This window comes from Amphimedon queenslandica, unplaced genomic scaffold (assembly GCF_000090795.2).
Source record: "Amphimedon queenslandica unplaced genomic scaffold, v1.1 AMPQUscaffold_13445, whole genome shotgun sequence".
NCBI lineage: Eukaryota > Metazoa > Porifera > Demospongiae > Haplosclerida > Niphatidae > Amphimedon > Amphimedon queenslandica.
Window position 1 is genome coordinate 121,689 of NW_003546319.1, and position 17,101 is coordinate 138,789.

General features: G+C 34.6%; 3 protein-coding genes and 2 long non-coding RNA genes across 5 annotated transcripts; 2 read left to right on the plus strand and 3 right to left on the minus strand.

The window, feature by feature from the left end:
* The first annotated feature begins 213 nt into the window (after window positions 1-213).
* Window positions 214-6,743, plus strand: LOC109581356 (uncharacterized). The gene is made up of 9 exons (XM_019995416.1): window positions 214-492; window positions 3,169-3,210; window positions 3,263-4,030; window positions 4,079-4,697; window positions 4,760-5,478; window positions 5,539-5,989; window positions 6,039-6,150; window positions 6,193-6,345; window positions 6,409-6,743. Exons 1-9 carry the CDS (start codon window positions 372-374, stop codon window positions 6,595-6,597), a joined length of 3,174 nt encoding a protein of 1,057 aa, XP_019850975.1. The 5' UTR covers window positions 214-371; the 3' UTR covers window positions 6,598-6,743.
* A 12-nt stretch (window positions 6,744-6,755) lies between these two features.
* LOC109581357 (uncharacterized) lies at window positions 6,756-7,452 on the minus strand. Its single transcript, XM_019995417.1, has 5 exons — window positions 7,402-7,452; window positions 7,272-7,348; window positions 7,173-7,231; window positions 7,077-7,130; window positions 6,756-7,022 (listed from the first exon to the last, which is right to left on the minus strand). Exons 1-5 carry the CDS (start codon window positions 7,442-7,444, stop codon window positions 6,905-6,907), a joined length of 351 nt encoding a protein of 116 aa, XP_019850976.1. The 5' UTR covers window positions 7,445-7,452; the 3' UTR covers window positions 6,756-6,904.
* A 67-nt stretch (window positions 7,453-7,519) lies between these two features.
* Window positions 7,520-15,512, plus strand: LOC105312440 (probable Xaa-Pro aminopeptidase 3). The gene is made up of 14 exons (XM_019995418.1): window positions 7,520-7,667; window positions 7,729-7,783; window positions 7,839-7,931; window positions 8,056-8,199; window positions 8,323-8,386; window positions 8,438-8,478; window positions 8,649-8,773; window positions 8,818-8,927; window positions 13,332-13,495; window positions 13,887-14,037; window positions 14,201-14,273; window positions 14,330-14,376; window positions 14,443-14,615; window positions 15,350-15,512. Exons 1-14 carry the CDS (start codon window positions 7,529-7,531, stop codon window positions 15,468-15,470), a joined length of 1,500 nt encoding a protein of 499 aa, XP_019850977.1. The 5' UTR covers window positions 7,520-7,528; the 3' UTR covers window positions 15,471-15,512.
* On the minus strand, window positions 9,423-10,248 carry LOC109581360 (uncharacterized). The gene is made up of 2 exons (XR_002184598.1): window positions 10,006-10,248; window positions 9,423-9,936 (listed from the first exon to the last, which is right to left on the minus strand). It is a non-coding gene; the product is annotated as an uncharacterized LOC109581360 (long non-coding RNA).
* A 164-nt stretch (window positions 15,513-15,676) lies between the features above and the next one.
* On the minus strand, window positions 15,677-16,011 carry LOC109581358 (uncharacterized). Its single transcript, XR_002184596.1, has 3 exons — window positions 15,985-16,011; window positions 15,858-15,932; window positions 15,677-15,777 (listed from the first exon to the last, which is right to left on the minus strand). It is a non-coding gene; the product is annotated as an uncharacterized LOC109581358 (long non-coding RNA).
* Between the last annotated feature and the right edge of the window lie 1,090 nt (window positions 16,012-17,101).

Sequence of the window (17,101 nt, forward strand, 5' to 3'; positions counted from 1 at the left end):
AAAGCCCTGCAGTGTAAAGGTGAGCAATACTAGAAATTTTTGATCGAAACTGATACAACAGCAGTCTGAGTCTTAGTATTGATGGTATGATCATGTACTAGACTCTCCTTTGCCTTGCCAATGACTGTACACACTACACAGCCAAGAATGTTATTCTTGGCACGAGTCTTGGCACTATTATGGCTGTATGGGCGGGGAAGGCTTAGTGTGTACGTGTACTCACTGGCTGACAGCAAGTGACTGTATGTAGTGTGACCGCAATTCCGCCGCATAGATTGTGTGATCTGATCTGCTGGGCGTATTGCATTCTTTCTATAGCTAGCTTCATTTCATTACTTCAGCAAGGCTGATAATACCAAGAGATAGGCGAGATGGCTGTAAGATATGTCGTTTCTAGTAGCCAGCCCCTCAAGCTACGCGAGACCAGCTATCACCAACTAGTGGAAGGTGATGATGACCTTCGGCTTCAACATGGACTTCAAAAAGATAACAGTAAGCGTGTAGCCATGAGGCTGAGCCAATTTACAATTGGCAAAATTATTTTGTGTTCCAATTTTTGTCCCCTAGTGTGGCCGCTCATAATCTATGGGCCGCTGTATGTAGTGCGGGTTTGTTACGTAATAATTAATTTTGTCGGTTTATCCTGGCAAAAATTGTCTGGGTTACAGCATAGATGGTTACAGAGTTGGGTTAATTGGGGTTTAGGGTTTATATTTATAATACATGCGGAAGTATAAAGCTAGGACAATTTTTTGCCCCAGACAAAATTCTGTGACAGGTCTCCCCCCCCCCCTAATTAGTTCCCAACACTAAAAAGTAAAAACACAAGCCCTTGAACCAGGCCATCCTACTAAATTGGCACTAAAATCTTAAGTATGCATTCAACTGAGGTCTATAGCAGCAATCTTAGGTGGCTACAGAAGTCCAACTCAGCCTAGTAGTGCTGGGCAATATATCAAAAGTCACGATATTTAATCGATATAATGCGGTATCGATACTTATCCATATTGAAAAAATTTGAAGGAAATATCGATAACGAGACCACGCCCATAAAATGGTTACATAACTTTAATAAATGGTTAATTAAGTATAGGAGTTACATCTCGAAAATTACTAAAATGTATTTTCTTGGAAAGTAGATGAAGTAGCTGAACTATATGAAGCCAAAGAAGGTTTTTATAATGCTTTTCAATGATAATTATTCTCAGAAATAGCTTTATTTAGCCGTTTTAGTAATATTAAAGTTAATGGGTGTGGCTTAATAACTTATCGATAAAAAATATCGATATCTTCATTTTTAGGCAATATCGTATCATATCGTATTGTTTCAAAATTTTCAATATCGCCCAGCACTACAGCCTAGGCATGTCTAATTAAATGGATGTGGTAAAAGTGTTAAATAGGCTTGTTTCTGCTTCCTGTCTAACCTAGGAAATAACCTCCAATAGGCCTGCAGCTGCAATATGAGACCTGAGCCCCAAAATATCCAATCAAGGCAAAGCTAAAGGTGGATATTGACTGAGGGGCGAAGGTCGAGGCATACTCAGGGGGAGAGGCTAAAAGGAGCTTGAACACACCCTCAGTCATGGCTGGGATCAGAGAGTTTTTTAAGCCTTACATGGGCGTAGGCAGGATTTCGGCTCACAAAACACACCATAGAATTTTGCAAAATTACGTTCTTTTTGAGGAGTGACTACACCTCTTTTTTAGCATGGCGGACTTCTTGAATGATCATAGGCAATGTTGGCATCATAGAAAAATAAAATCAAATTGGCATCATAGAAAAATTGATTTTACCTTCTTCTTTCATATGTAAGTTGTAGAACAGCTTTTCCTTCCACAAAGAGCTTGTAATTTTAATTTTGATTTTTAAAGAGGGGGATATTTGCCCCCTTGATCCCCCTGGCTATGCCCCTGCCCTGGTGTCTCATATCACTGCTAAGAAAGTCTTTCAAGACACTTGACAATCATTTCAGCCTCAATTCTAGCAATTTCCAGCCGGGAGTTTAAAGGGCAATAGAAAACACCAGCATGCCTGAAATTGCAGTGACGCCACCAATTGATCTTTGAAAATGACTGAAAACTATATTTTAGCGCCATAAATGGGGTGTTGCCAAAATCACGACGTACTTCACATGCCATTAGCACCCTTCTCTTCTAATTCCTAGGTACATCTCTCGCAAGGCATACTATTATATTAAGTATTTTATACTTACAACCACATCAAAGTATCTGAAACTCCAAAGAGTTCTCAATTATGATGCAATGCTTTTTATGCGCTAGCGTCATAGTTAAAAGTGCTGTATAAACAAATGGTAATATGTGTCAATGTGTCAGAATAGAAGTTTTTTCTAATCTGATGCATGCTTACATTTTGTTTATACAGCACCTTAGGTCACGATGGAAGTACATGCATCATATTGAGAACCCAGCTTTACAAGGACAAGGCTATTGCATGCATAGATATTGTCTAAGACTGCCCCTGCTCTTTGCTAGCTCAGCATGTGCATTGATGTCATCATTATGAGACCTAATGAATATCATTAACTTAATAACAGACCTAATGAAATCATTAACACCCATACACTCTTTTATAGCAGGTCACAATTATATTGACAGCCCACTTTTATAATTTGACATTCATGAGAGACGTCTGTTGATGTAACAAATTTTTTACTTGTAAATTGTGTGTATTGATAAAAAAGAATAGGAAACAATGACTCAAATAATTGCATGGTATAAGTATAATAAGTATAAGATTTACTTATATCAATTGGCCTAATGATTCTTGCAATGATTAAGACTTGGCGCCCCTTATTTGCTATTCAGAGTAACTTTTATACTGAGTCAAGGGATTTACTGCTCATAGGTCATTCTATTCACTGTGTCAGGGATATGCATCATTGATTCATGTTATGTAGCTATATATATATACTTATAATGTATAATGCAATAAGTTGCATGGGCATGCAAGTATACTTTTGCATACAGTCACATCTAGGCAATCTTTAAGTTAGGGACTTTGCCTTAATTTAGATTATTGAAACTCTGTTCGGTAACTATAAAAACTGACCCATTTTCTCCAATTATAAATATTGATTTATACAAAATATTGCTCACTTTTAACTAAGCAAGATTAACTTTACTTCTATTGTTTCCACCATATAGTTGAAACTCCTCCACCCAAATATTGCAAGGTGTTAGAAAAAGGTATTAATATTTAATCAATTATACTGTGCTCTAAATTGCTTTCTCATAATAGATGCAATGAAAACAATCAAAGAGTTCCTGAAAAAAAGAGGCATTTCAAGAAATGTTAATATACTAGTCATTGGAAGAACAGGTGAAGGGAAGTCTTCACTAATCAACAGCCTCATTGAGCTGGGGAAAAAAATTGCACCTGAGGGAGCACTTACTGGCTGCTGTACAGCAACAACACAGTCTTACATCTACCCAAATATCATTCCTGGTGTCACTGTCACAATAATCGACACTCCTGGTTTACAAGATACTCAAAACAATGAACATAAATACATTCAAGAAATGAAGAATGAGTGTCATGAGATCAGTTTGATCCTCTACTGCATTAAGATGACAAACAAGCGATTAATCAACGATGACAAAGTTGCTATGAAGAAACTTGATCAAATGTTTGGTCAAAAATTCTGGGAGAGAGTAGTGTTTGTTCAAACCTTTGCAAATGGGGAAATGCTAGAGAAGTGGGATGAAAGAGATAAAGATAATGAAAGTGAAGAGCCTGATGATGATGATGTTGATGCTTGGAAAAAACTGAAAAAAGAAAGGCTGACTGGTCGAGTTCAATATTTTAAAGAAGAATTAGCGAAATTTTTTACTAAGCACGTACGTCATGACATAATTCAGGAGGTAGAGTTCAACGTTTGTCCAGCTGGATATCATGTCCGTAAACATGATGCTCCTATTTCTTTTGTTGACTGGAAGCGTGATTTTTTAAAAATATGTTTTAAAACAATGGAGGACAAGCATTTATTAAATATACAGCTGAGTAAAAGTAATACAAAATGTAATATTTATAATGATTTTTAGTTTTTTTTTATAGAGATTGCTTTAGCTGTTCTTATTGATAATCGTGGAGAGGTCAAGGTGGAGAATGAAGAAAGGATATTAAATGATGAAGCAGCAGCTCTCAATAAAGCTTTTGAAAATCTTGATTTTGCTGTTCTTTACTTCAACAGCCTCTCCTCAGAATCAATAGCTACTTTGCTTGAAGCAATAAGTGAAGTAGATCATTCCCAATTATTGATGATAGCTGTAGTATTTCTCAGTAAAGGGAAGACCGCTGAGCTTTATGATGCTGATGGTGTAGCTGTGTCTTATGAAGATGTGTTTCGTCATTTTCCAAGATGTCCAAAACCACTTGTATTGCTTTTTGATTCAGTAGTTGATGAGACACAGAAAAAAAAAGATTTCACAATCGATGATATACTGAATATTAATTTGCCTCTACATATTTGCCCCCAAAATTTTTTAATTCTTGCTGCTAGACACAATTCAGCATCATCTCCTGTAGTAAAAGAGTTCACAGAAAAGCTGAGCCACACCAGTGTCCAAGAATGCTTTGAAACAGTATGTGCTAATAATAACAGCACAACTGTGAAAAGCATATGGCATGACACTGTTGGGGACAATGTATTCATCATAAAATCTATTAATGACAGGTAAGGCTAATTTTAAGATTTTAATATTATTTGAACTTAAATTACACTAAATTAATTTTTAGTATTGATACTCTTGAACAAAAATTGGAAATATACCATTCAATATGGTACCCAATCCGTTGCAAGACTATAGACAAGATTGAAGAAAACAAAGAAGAAATTATGTCAATAGTCTTTAAAGAAAGAGCAACTAAAATAGGAGCTACTTTTTCAGGCATGGTATTAGGTGGTAGTTTAGTTGTAACAGGAATAGCTTTAGCTCCTTTCACATTTGGTGGGTCTATTGTCGTATCTGTGATTGGTGGTGCTGTGGGGGCAGCTGCTGCTGGTACAGGGATTGGTGCTACCATTTTTTCGAAAATTTTTAGTCACAAACAGTTAAAAAAAGCACAACAGCACATCAATCTTGATCAGCAGATTAGCTTGATACTTAACAATGATGCCAAAAAATATATTGAAATTGTCACTTCATCTCATATACCAGAGTCTTCACTTCTTGGTCTTCAAGGTGCAGTAGCTATTGGTCGAGGTGCTGGTGCAGGTATTGCAATTGGTGTAGAGGGTACACTAGAAACAGCTGCACTTGTTCTGCGTACTACTGGTCGTGTTGCTGGAATGGCTTTAGTTGGGGTCTCATTAGCTGTAACAGTACCAGTGGATATTGCCTTTATTGTGTATAATGTCTATCACTTACACAAATCAAGAAATGATCCAACAGGAAAGAATGAAAGTGACAAAGCAGTGAAGTCACTCTACAATCAAATAGAAACATTACTCAAAGGTATATAGTATGCATGTACTGATGTACACATATACAGGTTTTAAAAATTTATATTTTTAGGTATGTGCCTTGCAATCAATGAAGTTGAGTATGAAGTTCAAGCTGAGAGAAATATTCTTAAAGATGCTGAGTGTGGATATGAAATTCAAGTGCCGGTAAAAGATAAAGAAAAGCATACAGTTACAGTTCGCACTCTGTTCTCTGGTCCATTTGTTTTTCCTGATGGGTATACTCTTGTAAGTGCTGTATATGATATCACAATGCCAGAGTTACCTCAACCAGCAACCATTAAGCTGGAGCATTGTGTTGATGAATCTGATCAGACTAGATCAGATTTGATGTGTTATGCTATTGGCAGCGTTGACTTGAAGAATAAAAAGATAATGTTTGAAAAAGTGGATACTGGATCACCTCTAAAAGCAGCCCAACTGACCCAACCCCCTGAGCCAATTCCTTCCCCAATTAAACAAAAAAGCAGTTGTCTGTTATGCATATTATACAAAAGTAAACTGTAAGTACAATACCATTTTAATTAATAGTCCAGTGCCACTAATTTTTAGGGAAGATAAAACATTAGTCAAATATGCTGCTCATTGTTTTTATGAAAAAAAGTACGAAAACTTTTGGATCCTGAATATAGTTTTTACTAAACATCTCAAAGCTCACTTCAAGGTTTTTATAAATAAAATGAAAAACATATTACTTTCTTTTTAGCATGCTACATCATGTAGAGCTAGTCCTCAAGGCCCATGTCAATTTGTTTTTATATCTGACAAGCTCCTTCTTGATCTAACTTGTTTTAAAGACACAAAAAATTACTCAGGATGGATTGTATCACCAAACAATGATGAAAAATTGCCAGACACTGTTAGTTACTATACTTGTGTAAATTGTAAAGCACAATAACGTTTCATATATTTATATTTATAGATATCAATGCAAGAAATTGACACTGCTGAATTGAGGAGTGGCAGTGCTCAAGTGCAGAAAAAAAAAGCATTTCCCTCAATTAGTTTGTATGTTTATGTTAATGAAGAAGACGCTGCTTATGAAATAAATAAGTCTTTTAAAATCGAGGGAACAAACTTAAACATAAATATTAAACTACACAAAGAATAGACTTGCTGCAGTATATTGCTAACATACTATATTTAACTCTTTGAATTGCTGATAGTTATTAGTTATGCTAAATAGAACTTGTAGCTACCTATAGACTTAAATGACTTATTGAGTGGACTAATATTCTATTTTAGTTTCTACTTTAATTAAATGTCATATGATGTGAAGCAAAAGAGCTTAGAGATTATATATAAAAATTATCAACAATATTAAATAGATTACATTTTTATTCAGTAAAGAAAAGGGTCAAAAGTAGCAACGTTCATACAAATGGGAGAGAGTAGATGTACATATATATTTAATACTGTTACTCATTTTTCTGACGTTTTAAAGACAGTGGGCTATCATTAGGAGAGACCATTCCTTTGTAAATATCATAAAATACAACAGTATGGTTGTCTTCACCAACAAGCCCTAATGTTACCCTATTACAATAATAATACACAAGAAATAAACAGATATAATTCTAAACTACCAACTTTTTCAAGTCTTGCTTTAGCTCCAGTGATGCATTTTCTATCATTTTTGTCAGCCTAAAGAGTAAGTATTTTCATTACGAGTTACAATGACCTTACGATTCAAATGAGTGGTGATGTCTGACATCAATTGGAATTACTATTCTTTCAGTTTCCTCCTAAAAAGGAGCTAAAACTAGGAAGTATTATTTCACTGACTGTTTGTGAGCCATTTTGACTAATTATTATGTGATTTTGCAGGACTTGAGAGTACAAGCAATCAAATGAATCCCCACCTATTAATACAATAGGTAAAATTTTAAAAGTCTGTGTTAATTTCTATTTCTACTTTTTTCAAGGTGAGACAATACTGCCTTGCAACACGACGCCATTTTATTAAGGAACTGCGCATGCGTGTATGGGAAGTTTGCGAAAACTTTCGCGGGAAATTTTGAGGAGGAGTGGCTCGTAATAAAATGGCGTTCAGGAGTGTCAAAAACCTCTTGAGTTATTATAAAATGAGGAGGCACTCTCTCATTTCTCTCAGACATATAAGTCGTCACATTCGCCAGCCAACCAACTACTCCCATCCAGAGCTCCTTGGGAAAGATGAACGTAAATTGAATGATAATAATACTTTTATAGCTATTTTTACTTCTTAATTTTTTATGCACAGTTCTTCCTGGAATAACAAAGATGGAATTTGCAAGAAGAAGGAGAAGATTAATGGAGTATGAGGAATATATATTAAGTTATTAAGCTTTTATTTTATTTTATTTTTCTTAGGGAGATCAGCAAGACTCATTCAGGGATGACCAATGCTAATCATGTGTTGATCATTCCGGCATCAAAAGTACAATACATGTCACAAGATATATTGTAAGTAATAATAATAATAATAATAATAATAATTTTTGCATTTTTTTAAAGCAAGAATTTTTTACTTAATTTTGATGTAGCATTGATAATTAGTTTGTTCTCTTTCTCTCTCTCTCTCATTCAGTTATAGGTTTCATCAAAATAATGATTTCCTATACTTCACTGGTTTTCAGGAACCCGATGCTGTACTAATTATTGAGTCAAATAGTTCTTCACCTCTTCCTGATCATAACACTGTACTATATGTCACTGATAGAGACCCATTTAGGTAAGAGAAAGAGGGGGAGAGAGAGAAAGAGGGAGGGAGGAAGAGAAAGACAGGAAAGGAGAGAAGGAGAAAAAGAGAGAGGGAGAGAGATATGTAAGATATTAATGTTTTCTTTGTTGCTAGGGAGAAGTGGGAGGGACCTGTTTTAGGGCCTGATGATGCCGTTGATTATTTTGGCGTTGATGAAGTAAATTTTTATTTTAAAAACTAAGTTATAGCTATTATTTTTATTTTAAAGGCATACTCAATAACATTGCTATCGGAACACTTGGAAAGAAAGTGAGTCTAGCATAAGTATTAAAATTTTAACCATGATTTTACGAATAAAATTGGAGACTTAATTTTAGTGAATGGACCTCAATTTGCCAAATTCACCAAAATTTTACTCCACCTAATTTTCTAGCTATATTGATATTAATAAGTTAATAACTGTTATTGAAAAACTCTAGGTACTCAAAAGGTGGTTACTCTGTTTGGTATTACGGTGAAAGAGAGACCCCAGCAACAATCAGTGACTCCATTGATGTCACCATACATCAACACTTGTTAAATGTACCAGGCTCTCGTATAACCAGTAAGACGGGTTTGACAGGTATAGTACATTTACATGTTTTATAGGTAATCACAGTCTCCTGTATCACATGCATACATTGAGGGCTATAAAGTCTGAGGGTGAGATATCACTGATGAGAAGAGCTGGAGAAATTGCTGCCGGAGCTTTTAAAAAAGTAAATAATTGCAAAATAAAAAATATCTCATTTTATGATTTATCTGTGACTTTCAACTACCTGTACAAATAGACAGACAGAAGCGATTTGGTCCCTTCCTCTGCTTTTTCCTCTTATTAGGGCTTGCTTTGACTTGCCCATTTAATCTTTAAATATATAATTTATCAAATGAAACAACTGAACAGATTAGCAACATGTAGCTCAATTAACTACCGTACAGAAGGAAATTTTGGAGGGACTAAATTTTGGCGAATTGCTAAATTTTGGATGATTGGCGAATTTTAATTTGGCGAATTTGTGGCCATGTGCTATTGAGCATGCGCATAATGGCTCAAAATGGCGAATTTTTATTTTCGCAAATGGCTATCAAAATGCCCAATTCGCCAAATTTAACTACCTCCAAAATTTCCTTCCATACAGTAATTTAACTTATTTCAATTAACTGATTTTTGAGGAACTTAAAAATTATTTTACTACACTTTAATCAATGTTGCATTGTTATTTTGCAAGTTCATGTCAATCATGTGCTACAATCAATAATACTATAGACCACACAAACAAGTATAATAAATATAATTAGTTTTTGTTTTATAGCAATATATAAAATATTCATTAGGTGATAAACATTAGTTATAATAATAAACATAGTTTGAAATTTGTACATGATATCAGCTCAGCTAATTAGAACAATGACATACTAAACTAGCTATGAGGAAGGAATACGAGGGTTATTTCTAATGTAAAAAGCAATATATTTTTCTCCTATTGTATCCAGTGCTGTAGCTAATGATGACCAACTGGGACCTCCTTTCTCTCTCACTTTATCTTCTCCTCTTAACCAGGCAGACATACAAGCATGAAAACACTCCTCTGTCTTTCCTCTATATATAGTCAGTGTCTATATCCACTAGTCTACAATCTTGTAATCCTAACTGTAGACCTAGTCTGTGCCATACAGAATGGGGCAATTGTTGATTGTATGTTAATTCTTTAATGACATCAGCAAGATCTATAATAATAGATCTTGCTGATGTCATTAAAGAATTAACATACAATCAACACTTGTATACTCTCATACCTAGCTTTGTTGTAGTCAATGGAGTGTTGAATTCTTCCTTTATGTCAATCACTTCCTATAATGATATTATTCACTAAAGGTGAGTTTAAGCAAAATTTATACTAATATTATTAGTAGTAAAAGCCACACAATGACAACCCACAATTATGATAGTAATTTATGATAATTTGATAGTAAAAATAAAAATAATTTAACCTTTTGATTATTAGCTAGTACTTGCATGTTATTATGTATCAAACAGTTTGTGTGTGTTTTAATTCTTACCTTAATTTCATGTCCTCCTAATAGTGACAGGTTACTAATATCTGATAATGATTCATCAAGTAGGATCTCCTTCAATTCTTTATGTCCATTATCGCTCACAAGAAATGGTCTTCCTTCCTTAATTGCTGAGAGTACAGCTTTTACACTATACACTGTCCTTTCTCTTGGTGTATTCACAGGATAGGCTAGTTCATTAGAATCAATAACTAACTCTTTTACCTCTAGACTGGGACAGGATTCTTTATAAACACTCATTACCTCTCCTATCACATCTCTTCTTAGAGACACCATATTGTCACTGTAACCTTTCTCACAGGACATCATTACTAGTACACACTGGCTCTCATCCACAATCTCTACCAGTGATCCTACACCATGACCATTAACCCAATGAAGGCCATTCTTCCAAAATGTACAGTAGTGATTTAACTTGTCATCTTCTTGAGGTAGAGCCATTTTGTAAGCAAGACGTAACAAGAGGACATGGAAGTATCGAGGAGGAAAGAAATCATGTCCTCTAGTACACTGTAGACACCAACCAAACTGGTACACTTGACTAGTCATCTCATCAGGTCTATTTCTAGACAAAAGACATGGAAAGAACAACAACCTTTCTCCTCTTCTTTGAGTCTCTGAGGCACTTTCTCCTCGTATTAAGTTTGTCATTATTAGAAAAGATGGATTTATTTCTTGACAGAGTTCCATGTTCAATAGGAAGCAGATCAACATGTCAGGATCATATTCAGGGAAGAGTCTAGTCAGACCAGACACACTAACAATACCAGTATTGCTAGCAATGTCAACGTGTTCTTTGAATGTCTCTGGAGCAAAGAGAATCCCATCCACCTCAGTTAGTAGTATACCCTTATTCACAACAACCCATACCTTGTCTTCACTTTTAAGAACACTGATCAAACCAGTTGAGTGCAACGACTTAAGAACATTCCAAATGTCATCGCTAGCTGGTAAAATGTAATGATTATTGTTCTCACCAGCAGACATTACATCAGAGAGGGTCAGTATATTCTCTTTCCTTTCCTCCAGTAGACCATATATCATGTGACAATAAAGACTCAAATTCCTTCCACATGTACTACGAATGGACTCACAGGCACTAGACAACAGATTAAAGAGGGAATCCACACCACTCCCACCAAGCTTACGACAATCTAAGAAGACATGATTACACCTTTCCCTTACAATAATCCCCTGTATTTCTTCCTTTCTCCTCCTTTCAACAGAATTACTTATCTTATCCACATGACTGACTATTACAATAACATGGCATTGATTACCAGCTTTCTGTTCTTCATTTCTCACAACTGTTAGCCACTGATGAAGCTGTTTGACTGCTTCCTTCTCCAATATATTGACTACTATCAGGAACACACCATTAGAACCTTGTAACAGATTCTCAATGACAGCACTGTGACTGGAGTAGTATTCTGGACGACCAGCAAAATCATGAAGAATGATGTTACCCAGTGTCCTGTGTTGTAGTTTATAAGGAATGATACCAGCAGTACAGGGCACTACCCCTCCAACATTTCTAAAGGAACCAAGAACAATAGAACCAGTAACTGTGTCATTGATGACATGACTAAGAGTACTTTTACCAGCTCCAGAATTGCCCATAAGGAGGATGTTAACATAAGAATCAATTGGATGAGATGATTTTATATCACCAAATTTGTTAAAGACAAGAAGAACACTAAGATGTCGCTGCCAAATAAAATCAGGAAGCATCTTATCCCAGTTGTTTTTAGCTAGTTGTACTGGTGTTCTCCCCTTGTAGTCCTTAGCCAATGGATCACATTTACCAGTTGATAGTAAATATTCAACAACTGCAGGATTAATGTAATAAGCAGCAATGTGAAGAAGTGTCTGCCCTTCATTGTCAACAGTCATTGGATCACAGTGTTTCTCATTGATGAGATACTTAACTACATCAGATGAATCGCTTTTAACTGCTTTATGAAGAGTTGTCATGTTGTTAAAGTCAGTAGCCATTGGATCCCAGTGACACTCATCAATGAGATACTTTACAGTATCAATGTGTCTAGCGGCACAGTGAAGAACAGTCTGACCACTATTGGTAAGAGTCCTTGGATCACAGAGATGATGACTGATCAAGTACTTCATAACATCAAGTGATCCTTTATAAGCTGCATTGTGAAGAACAGTATATCCATATTCATCAACAAACATTGGATTGTAGTGACACTCATTAATGAGGTATCTCACTGTATCAACATGATTACCTTCTGCAGCCCAAGCAAGACAAGTCTTAGCTCCATCATCACATTCATGTGGATCACAGTGATATTTAGTGATGAGATCTTTTGTAACGTCTAACCAGCCATGCCTTGAAGACAAATGAAGTATACTAGTATTGTACCATATTCTGTCATAAGTTCCTTTGATTTTATTTGGTTCCTTCACTAATGGTAGTAAGTAAACAGCTTTGTCATGTTTGCCATCTCTAAAGGCAGCCCAACACTGGTCCTCTAACCACAAATCTTGTTCCCACATATCTTGCGTCTTGTGAAAGCTGTTATTGTTGATTGAATTCATTGTTGCCCCACCCAACATTATCCATGCACTATACATACACCATGATTATCAGTAACTGATGGGGAGGGAGAAAATGTACACAGCTCTGCTCAGCAATAATATTGGTAATTTTTGTAGCCTTTATTGGCCTTTATACTTTGCAGAAGTTGATTTTGTTCAGAAATTATTTTCATTCTGAATTTTCAGCCATTTAATAGTTTTGCGAAAAACTGGTAGTATGCTCAACAAAAATTCATAATAACAAATTCACCGAACATTTCTTTAGGCAATGTTATTGTTACTATTAATGTATGAATAGTAAGTCAATAAAATTTAAGCAAGAACTAGACAGGAACTGAGCAAGTACTGTTATCATTATTATTATCCCTATAAAACTATCAACTATTTATTATTACTATTAGTGTTATACTTATAAGCAACAGTATTTTTATTATTAATTCTATTATTATTGTTATTATTATTATTATCATTATTATTATTTAATACAGGTGATGTCACTGACAGTCCCAGGTATGTATGAGTATCAATTGGAGTCACACTTTGAGCACTACTGCCGAATGAATGGAGGGCAAAGATTAGCATTTGTACCTGTAGTAGCAGGTGGAGAGAGAGCCTGTCATATTCACTACACTACAAATGAACTCAAATTAAAGTGAGTCCCTTTAGCTTTACATGCATACCGTATAGTGGGAAATTATGGAGGGACTTAAATTTGGCAAATTGCTAAATTCTAGTGATTGGTGAATTTTAATTTGGCAAAAATTTATAGCCATGTGCCATTGAGCATGCACCTAATGGCTCAAAGTGGTGAATTTTAATTCTGGTGAATGGCTCAAAACGCCAAATTTGCAAAATTTAATTCCCTCCAAAATTTCCTGCTATACGGTACTTTTAACTTAATTAACATCTCCTTGTGAAGTAATTTTTACTTTTTTTTGTTTTTGACTCTGTCTCTATCTCCACCTCTATCTCCACCTCTATCTCCCTTCCCCTCTCTCTTCCTCCATCTTTCCCTCCTCTCCCCCTCTCTCTTCCACTGGTAGTGAAGGAGAGTTAGTATTATTAGATGGAGGTGTTGAGTATTGTGGGTATGTTAGTGATATTACACGTACTTGGCCTGTCAATGGAAGGTTTACAGCTGCACAGAGGGACCTTTATGAAGCTGTTTTGAGAGTGAAGGAAGCTTGTATTAAAGTTAGTTACTGTTATTCTTATTGCCCCATTGCTCTAATACATGTATTTTGTTGTCAAATTTGTTGTTGACATTAGGAATGAGGTTATAATTACATTATATATTACAGTTATATTTAAATACAACTACTCCATTTTTATTTGTGTATTGTTTTTGATATTACAGTGTTGTCAAGTTGGTGTAACACTAAATTACATTCACTCAGTCTCAAAAGAGTTGCTACAAGAAGAATTGAAAAGTGAATGCTATACCAATCATAATTTTATTTGATTTATTTTAAATTTTTATATTTAGAATTAGAAATTTTACCTACTGATCTAGATGGACCAGATTTAATTCAAGTATGTATCAAAATTTTACGATCTATCCCTCTTATATTTTTTAATAAATTATTTTAAATTTTTTAGGCGCTCAACAGTTTGTATCCTCACGATATTGGGCATTATTTAGGAATGGACGTACATGACACGCCCCTTCTGTCTCATAATGTGGTTCTTCAACCTGGTATGGTAATTACTGTAGAACCAGGTGTCTACGTTAGGAGGGACTTCCCCATTAAAAACCACATCAAAGCTAAAGAGTGAGTATTCTTTATTGTGTTATGAGCAAATTGTAAATAATTAGCATTTTATGGAAAGAGCATAAACTATAGTCCATGGTTTTTTCCGAAAAATGGCTCGGAAATGACCCCCACTTTTTATTACATTTTCTGATACATATTGATGTCCTTATGCTATGTAGAAAGTTTGAGCTAATTTCGACTTCAATTTTTCAAGTTACGGCCATTTTAAAAAATGAGCCAAAATCTGAAAAATACCCAAGGCTATAGCCCATTGTTTTTTCCAAAAAATGGCTTCAAAATCATCACAAATTTTTATTGCATTTTCTGATAGGTATTGATGTACTTATGTTGTGTAGCAAGTTTGAGCTGATTCCGACTTCAATTTTTCAAGTTACAGCCATTTTAAAAAATGAGCCAAAATCTGAAAAATACCCAAGGCTATATAGTCCATGGTTTTTTCTGAAAAATGGCTCCGAAATCACCCCAAATTTTTATTACATTTTTTGATGCATATTGATGTCCTTAAGCTATGTAGAAAGTTTGAGCCGATTCCGGCTTCAATTTTTTAAGTTACAGCCTTTTTAAAGAAAATATGCCAAAACTCTGAAAAATACCCAAGGCTGTATATAGCCCATGGTTTTTTTCTAAACAATGGCTTCAAAATTACTCCAAATTTTATTACTTTTTCTAATGCATGTGAATGTCTTTATGCCTCATGTGGAATGTTAGTATTATTATTTTTATTATTTTAGGTTTCTTGGAGCTGCTGTAAGAATTGAAGATGATGTCCTCATTACTTCTGATGGACCTCAAGTACTGAACAAAGGGACACCTCAAACTGTTGAGGAAATAAGTGTAATAATTAATAAATAATTAATTAATAATAATAATTAACTATTGTAAATTTATAATAAATTTATCTATAATAATCATTAATTGTCACTAATGTATTTTTTGTATATATATTAAATTTATAAAAATCATTATTGATTATTATTATTAATCAATTCAGTAATTATTCTCTAAGTAGTTCATAGTCTAGTTCAAGTCTTTCAATAACATTTTGTGGTATTTCAATAACATTTTGTGGTAGACAGAAAATCGGATTAACTCCTTTGATCTGTCTATTGCCTAGCAATGAGAGACCAGCCAATCCAAATAAGGTATGAAAAGGATCAACCTTTAAAAAAGAAAAATAAAGTCGTCTTTGTCTAATATTTTCTTTTGCCAAAATTAAATTAAATTTTCAATTTTTTTTACCATGTCTCCTGGTCTATCAGAGAGTCCTCCTGTTTCATCATCTTGAGTTGCCATTATGAACTGAGTGAGTCTCTCCTCCAATGAGAAGGTACATTGAAGCTACACTGTACAACATTATAAAGCTAACCTTATCAATCCAGTGTATCCTGCCAATGATAATAATAATTGTTTTTTTTTTATTTTTTGCACTTTTTAAGCAAAAATTTTGTTAATTTTGATATAGCATTAATAATTAATTTGTGCTCTCTCTCTCTCTCTCATTCAGTTATAGGTTTCATCAAAATTATGATTTCCTATACTTCACTGGTTTTCAGGAACCCGATGCTGTACTAATTATTGAGTCAAATAGTTCTTCACTGACCTCTTCCTGATCATAACACTGTACTATATGTCACTGATAGAGACCCATTTAAGTGAGAGAGGGAGGGAGAGATGTCAGATATTAATGCTTTCTTTGTTGCTAGGGAGAAGTGGGAGGGACCTGTTTTAGGGCCTGACGATGCCGTTGATTATCTTGACATTGATAAAGTAAATTTTTATTTTAAAAACTAAGTTATTGGGCGAAGCCCACTAGTTGGGCGAAGCCCACTAGTTCGAGTAGAGTATGTTTGTTTGTTTGTTTGTTTGTACACGTACGTCACCCCTATTTATCCGTATGAAAAATTTTCCTATTTTAATAACCTAATCTTAATCTTCTTTGAAAATGGGTGTGGTCACAGTGAAATAAAATGGCGCCAGCTATCAATTCACTAGCCATTAATTGCAGTACGTTAGCCATTAGTAAAAGTCCGCATATCTTTGTAGTTTAGGGTGTGGCCATTTTTAACCACACCCTCTCACGTTTTAGCACGTGGATTATGGCTGCTAGTAAATCAAGATAATTTTTCTTTACAATGATCATGTTTATCAAGACAAGTCATACAAGTGAAGACATTTATCCACAACCATAACATATAATACTTTTTTAGAGTGTAATTATTGACTCTGTGCTTTACTATAGTTATAATTTTACACAATAGTTATTACTATCTAGGCTAAAATACAGTGCAAGCAAAATAATTAATGTTATAACTCATAATTGATGTGAGTGAGAGAGACAGAGCTATAAAGACAGTATTGGTAACAAAAATGGAGGTTTAATGTTAGACTCTGATCTTCATACAATGCACACACACATTGTCATGTGAACAAGCTACATGTACCCATAAATTACATTTTTTACATTCTATCCACTCAACTACATC

Bases quoted from the DNA above. Each gene is read 5' to 3' on its own strand.
- LOC109581356 (XM_019995416.1), top strand. From the start codon at position 372: ATGGCTGTAAGATATGTCGTTTCTAGTAGCCAGCCCCTCAAGCTACGC. The intron at 5,479-5,538 runs GTATATAGTATG...TTATATTTTTAG, and splicing joins AATAGAAACATTACTCAAAG to GTATGTGCCTTGCAATCAAT. The intron at 6,151-6,192 runs GTTTTTATAAAT...CTTTCTTTTTAG, and splicing joins ATCTCAAAGCTCACTTCAAG to CATGCTACATCATGTAGAGC.
- LOC109581357 (XM_019995417.1), bottom strand. From the start codon at position 7,444: ATGGCGTCGTGTTGCAAGGCAGTATTGTCTCACCTTGAAAAAA. The intron at 7,232-7,271 runs GTCAGTGAAATA...GCTCCTTTTTAG, and splicing joins GTCAAAATGGCTCACAAACA to GAGGAAACTGAAAGAATAGT. The intron at 7,131-7,172 runs GTAAGGTCATTG...CTTACTCTTTAG, and splicing joins CATCACCACTCATTTGAATC to GCTGACAAAAATGATAGAAA.
- LOC105312440 (XM_019995418.1), top strand. From the start codon at position 7,529: ATGGCGTTCAGGAGTGTCAAAAACCTCTTGAGTTATTATAAAATGAGG. The intron at 8,774-8,817 runs GTAAGACGGGTT...CATGTTTTATAG, and splicing joins ACCAGGCTCTCGTATAACCA to GTAATCACAGTCTCCTGTAT. The intron at 14,377-14,442 runs GTATGTATCAAA...TAAATTTTTTAG, and splicing joins ATGGACCAGATTTAATTCAA to GCGCTCAACAGTTTGTATCC.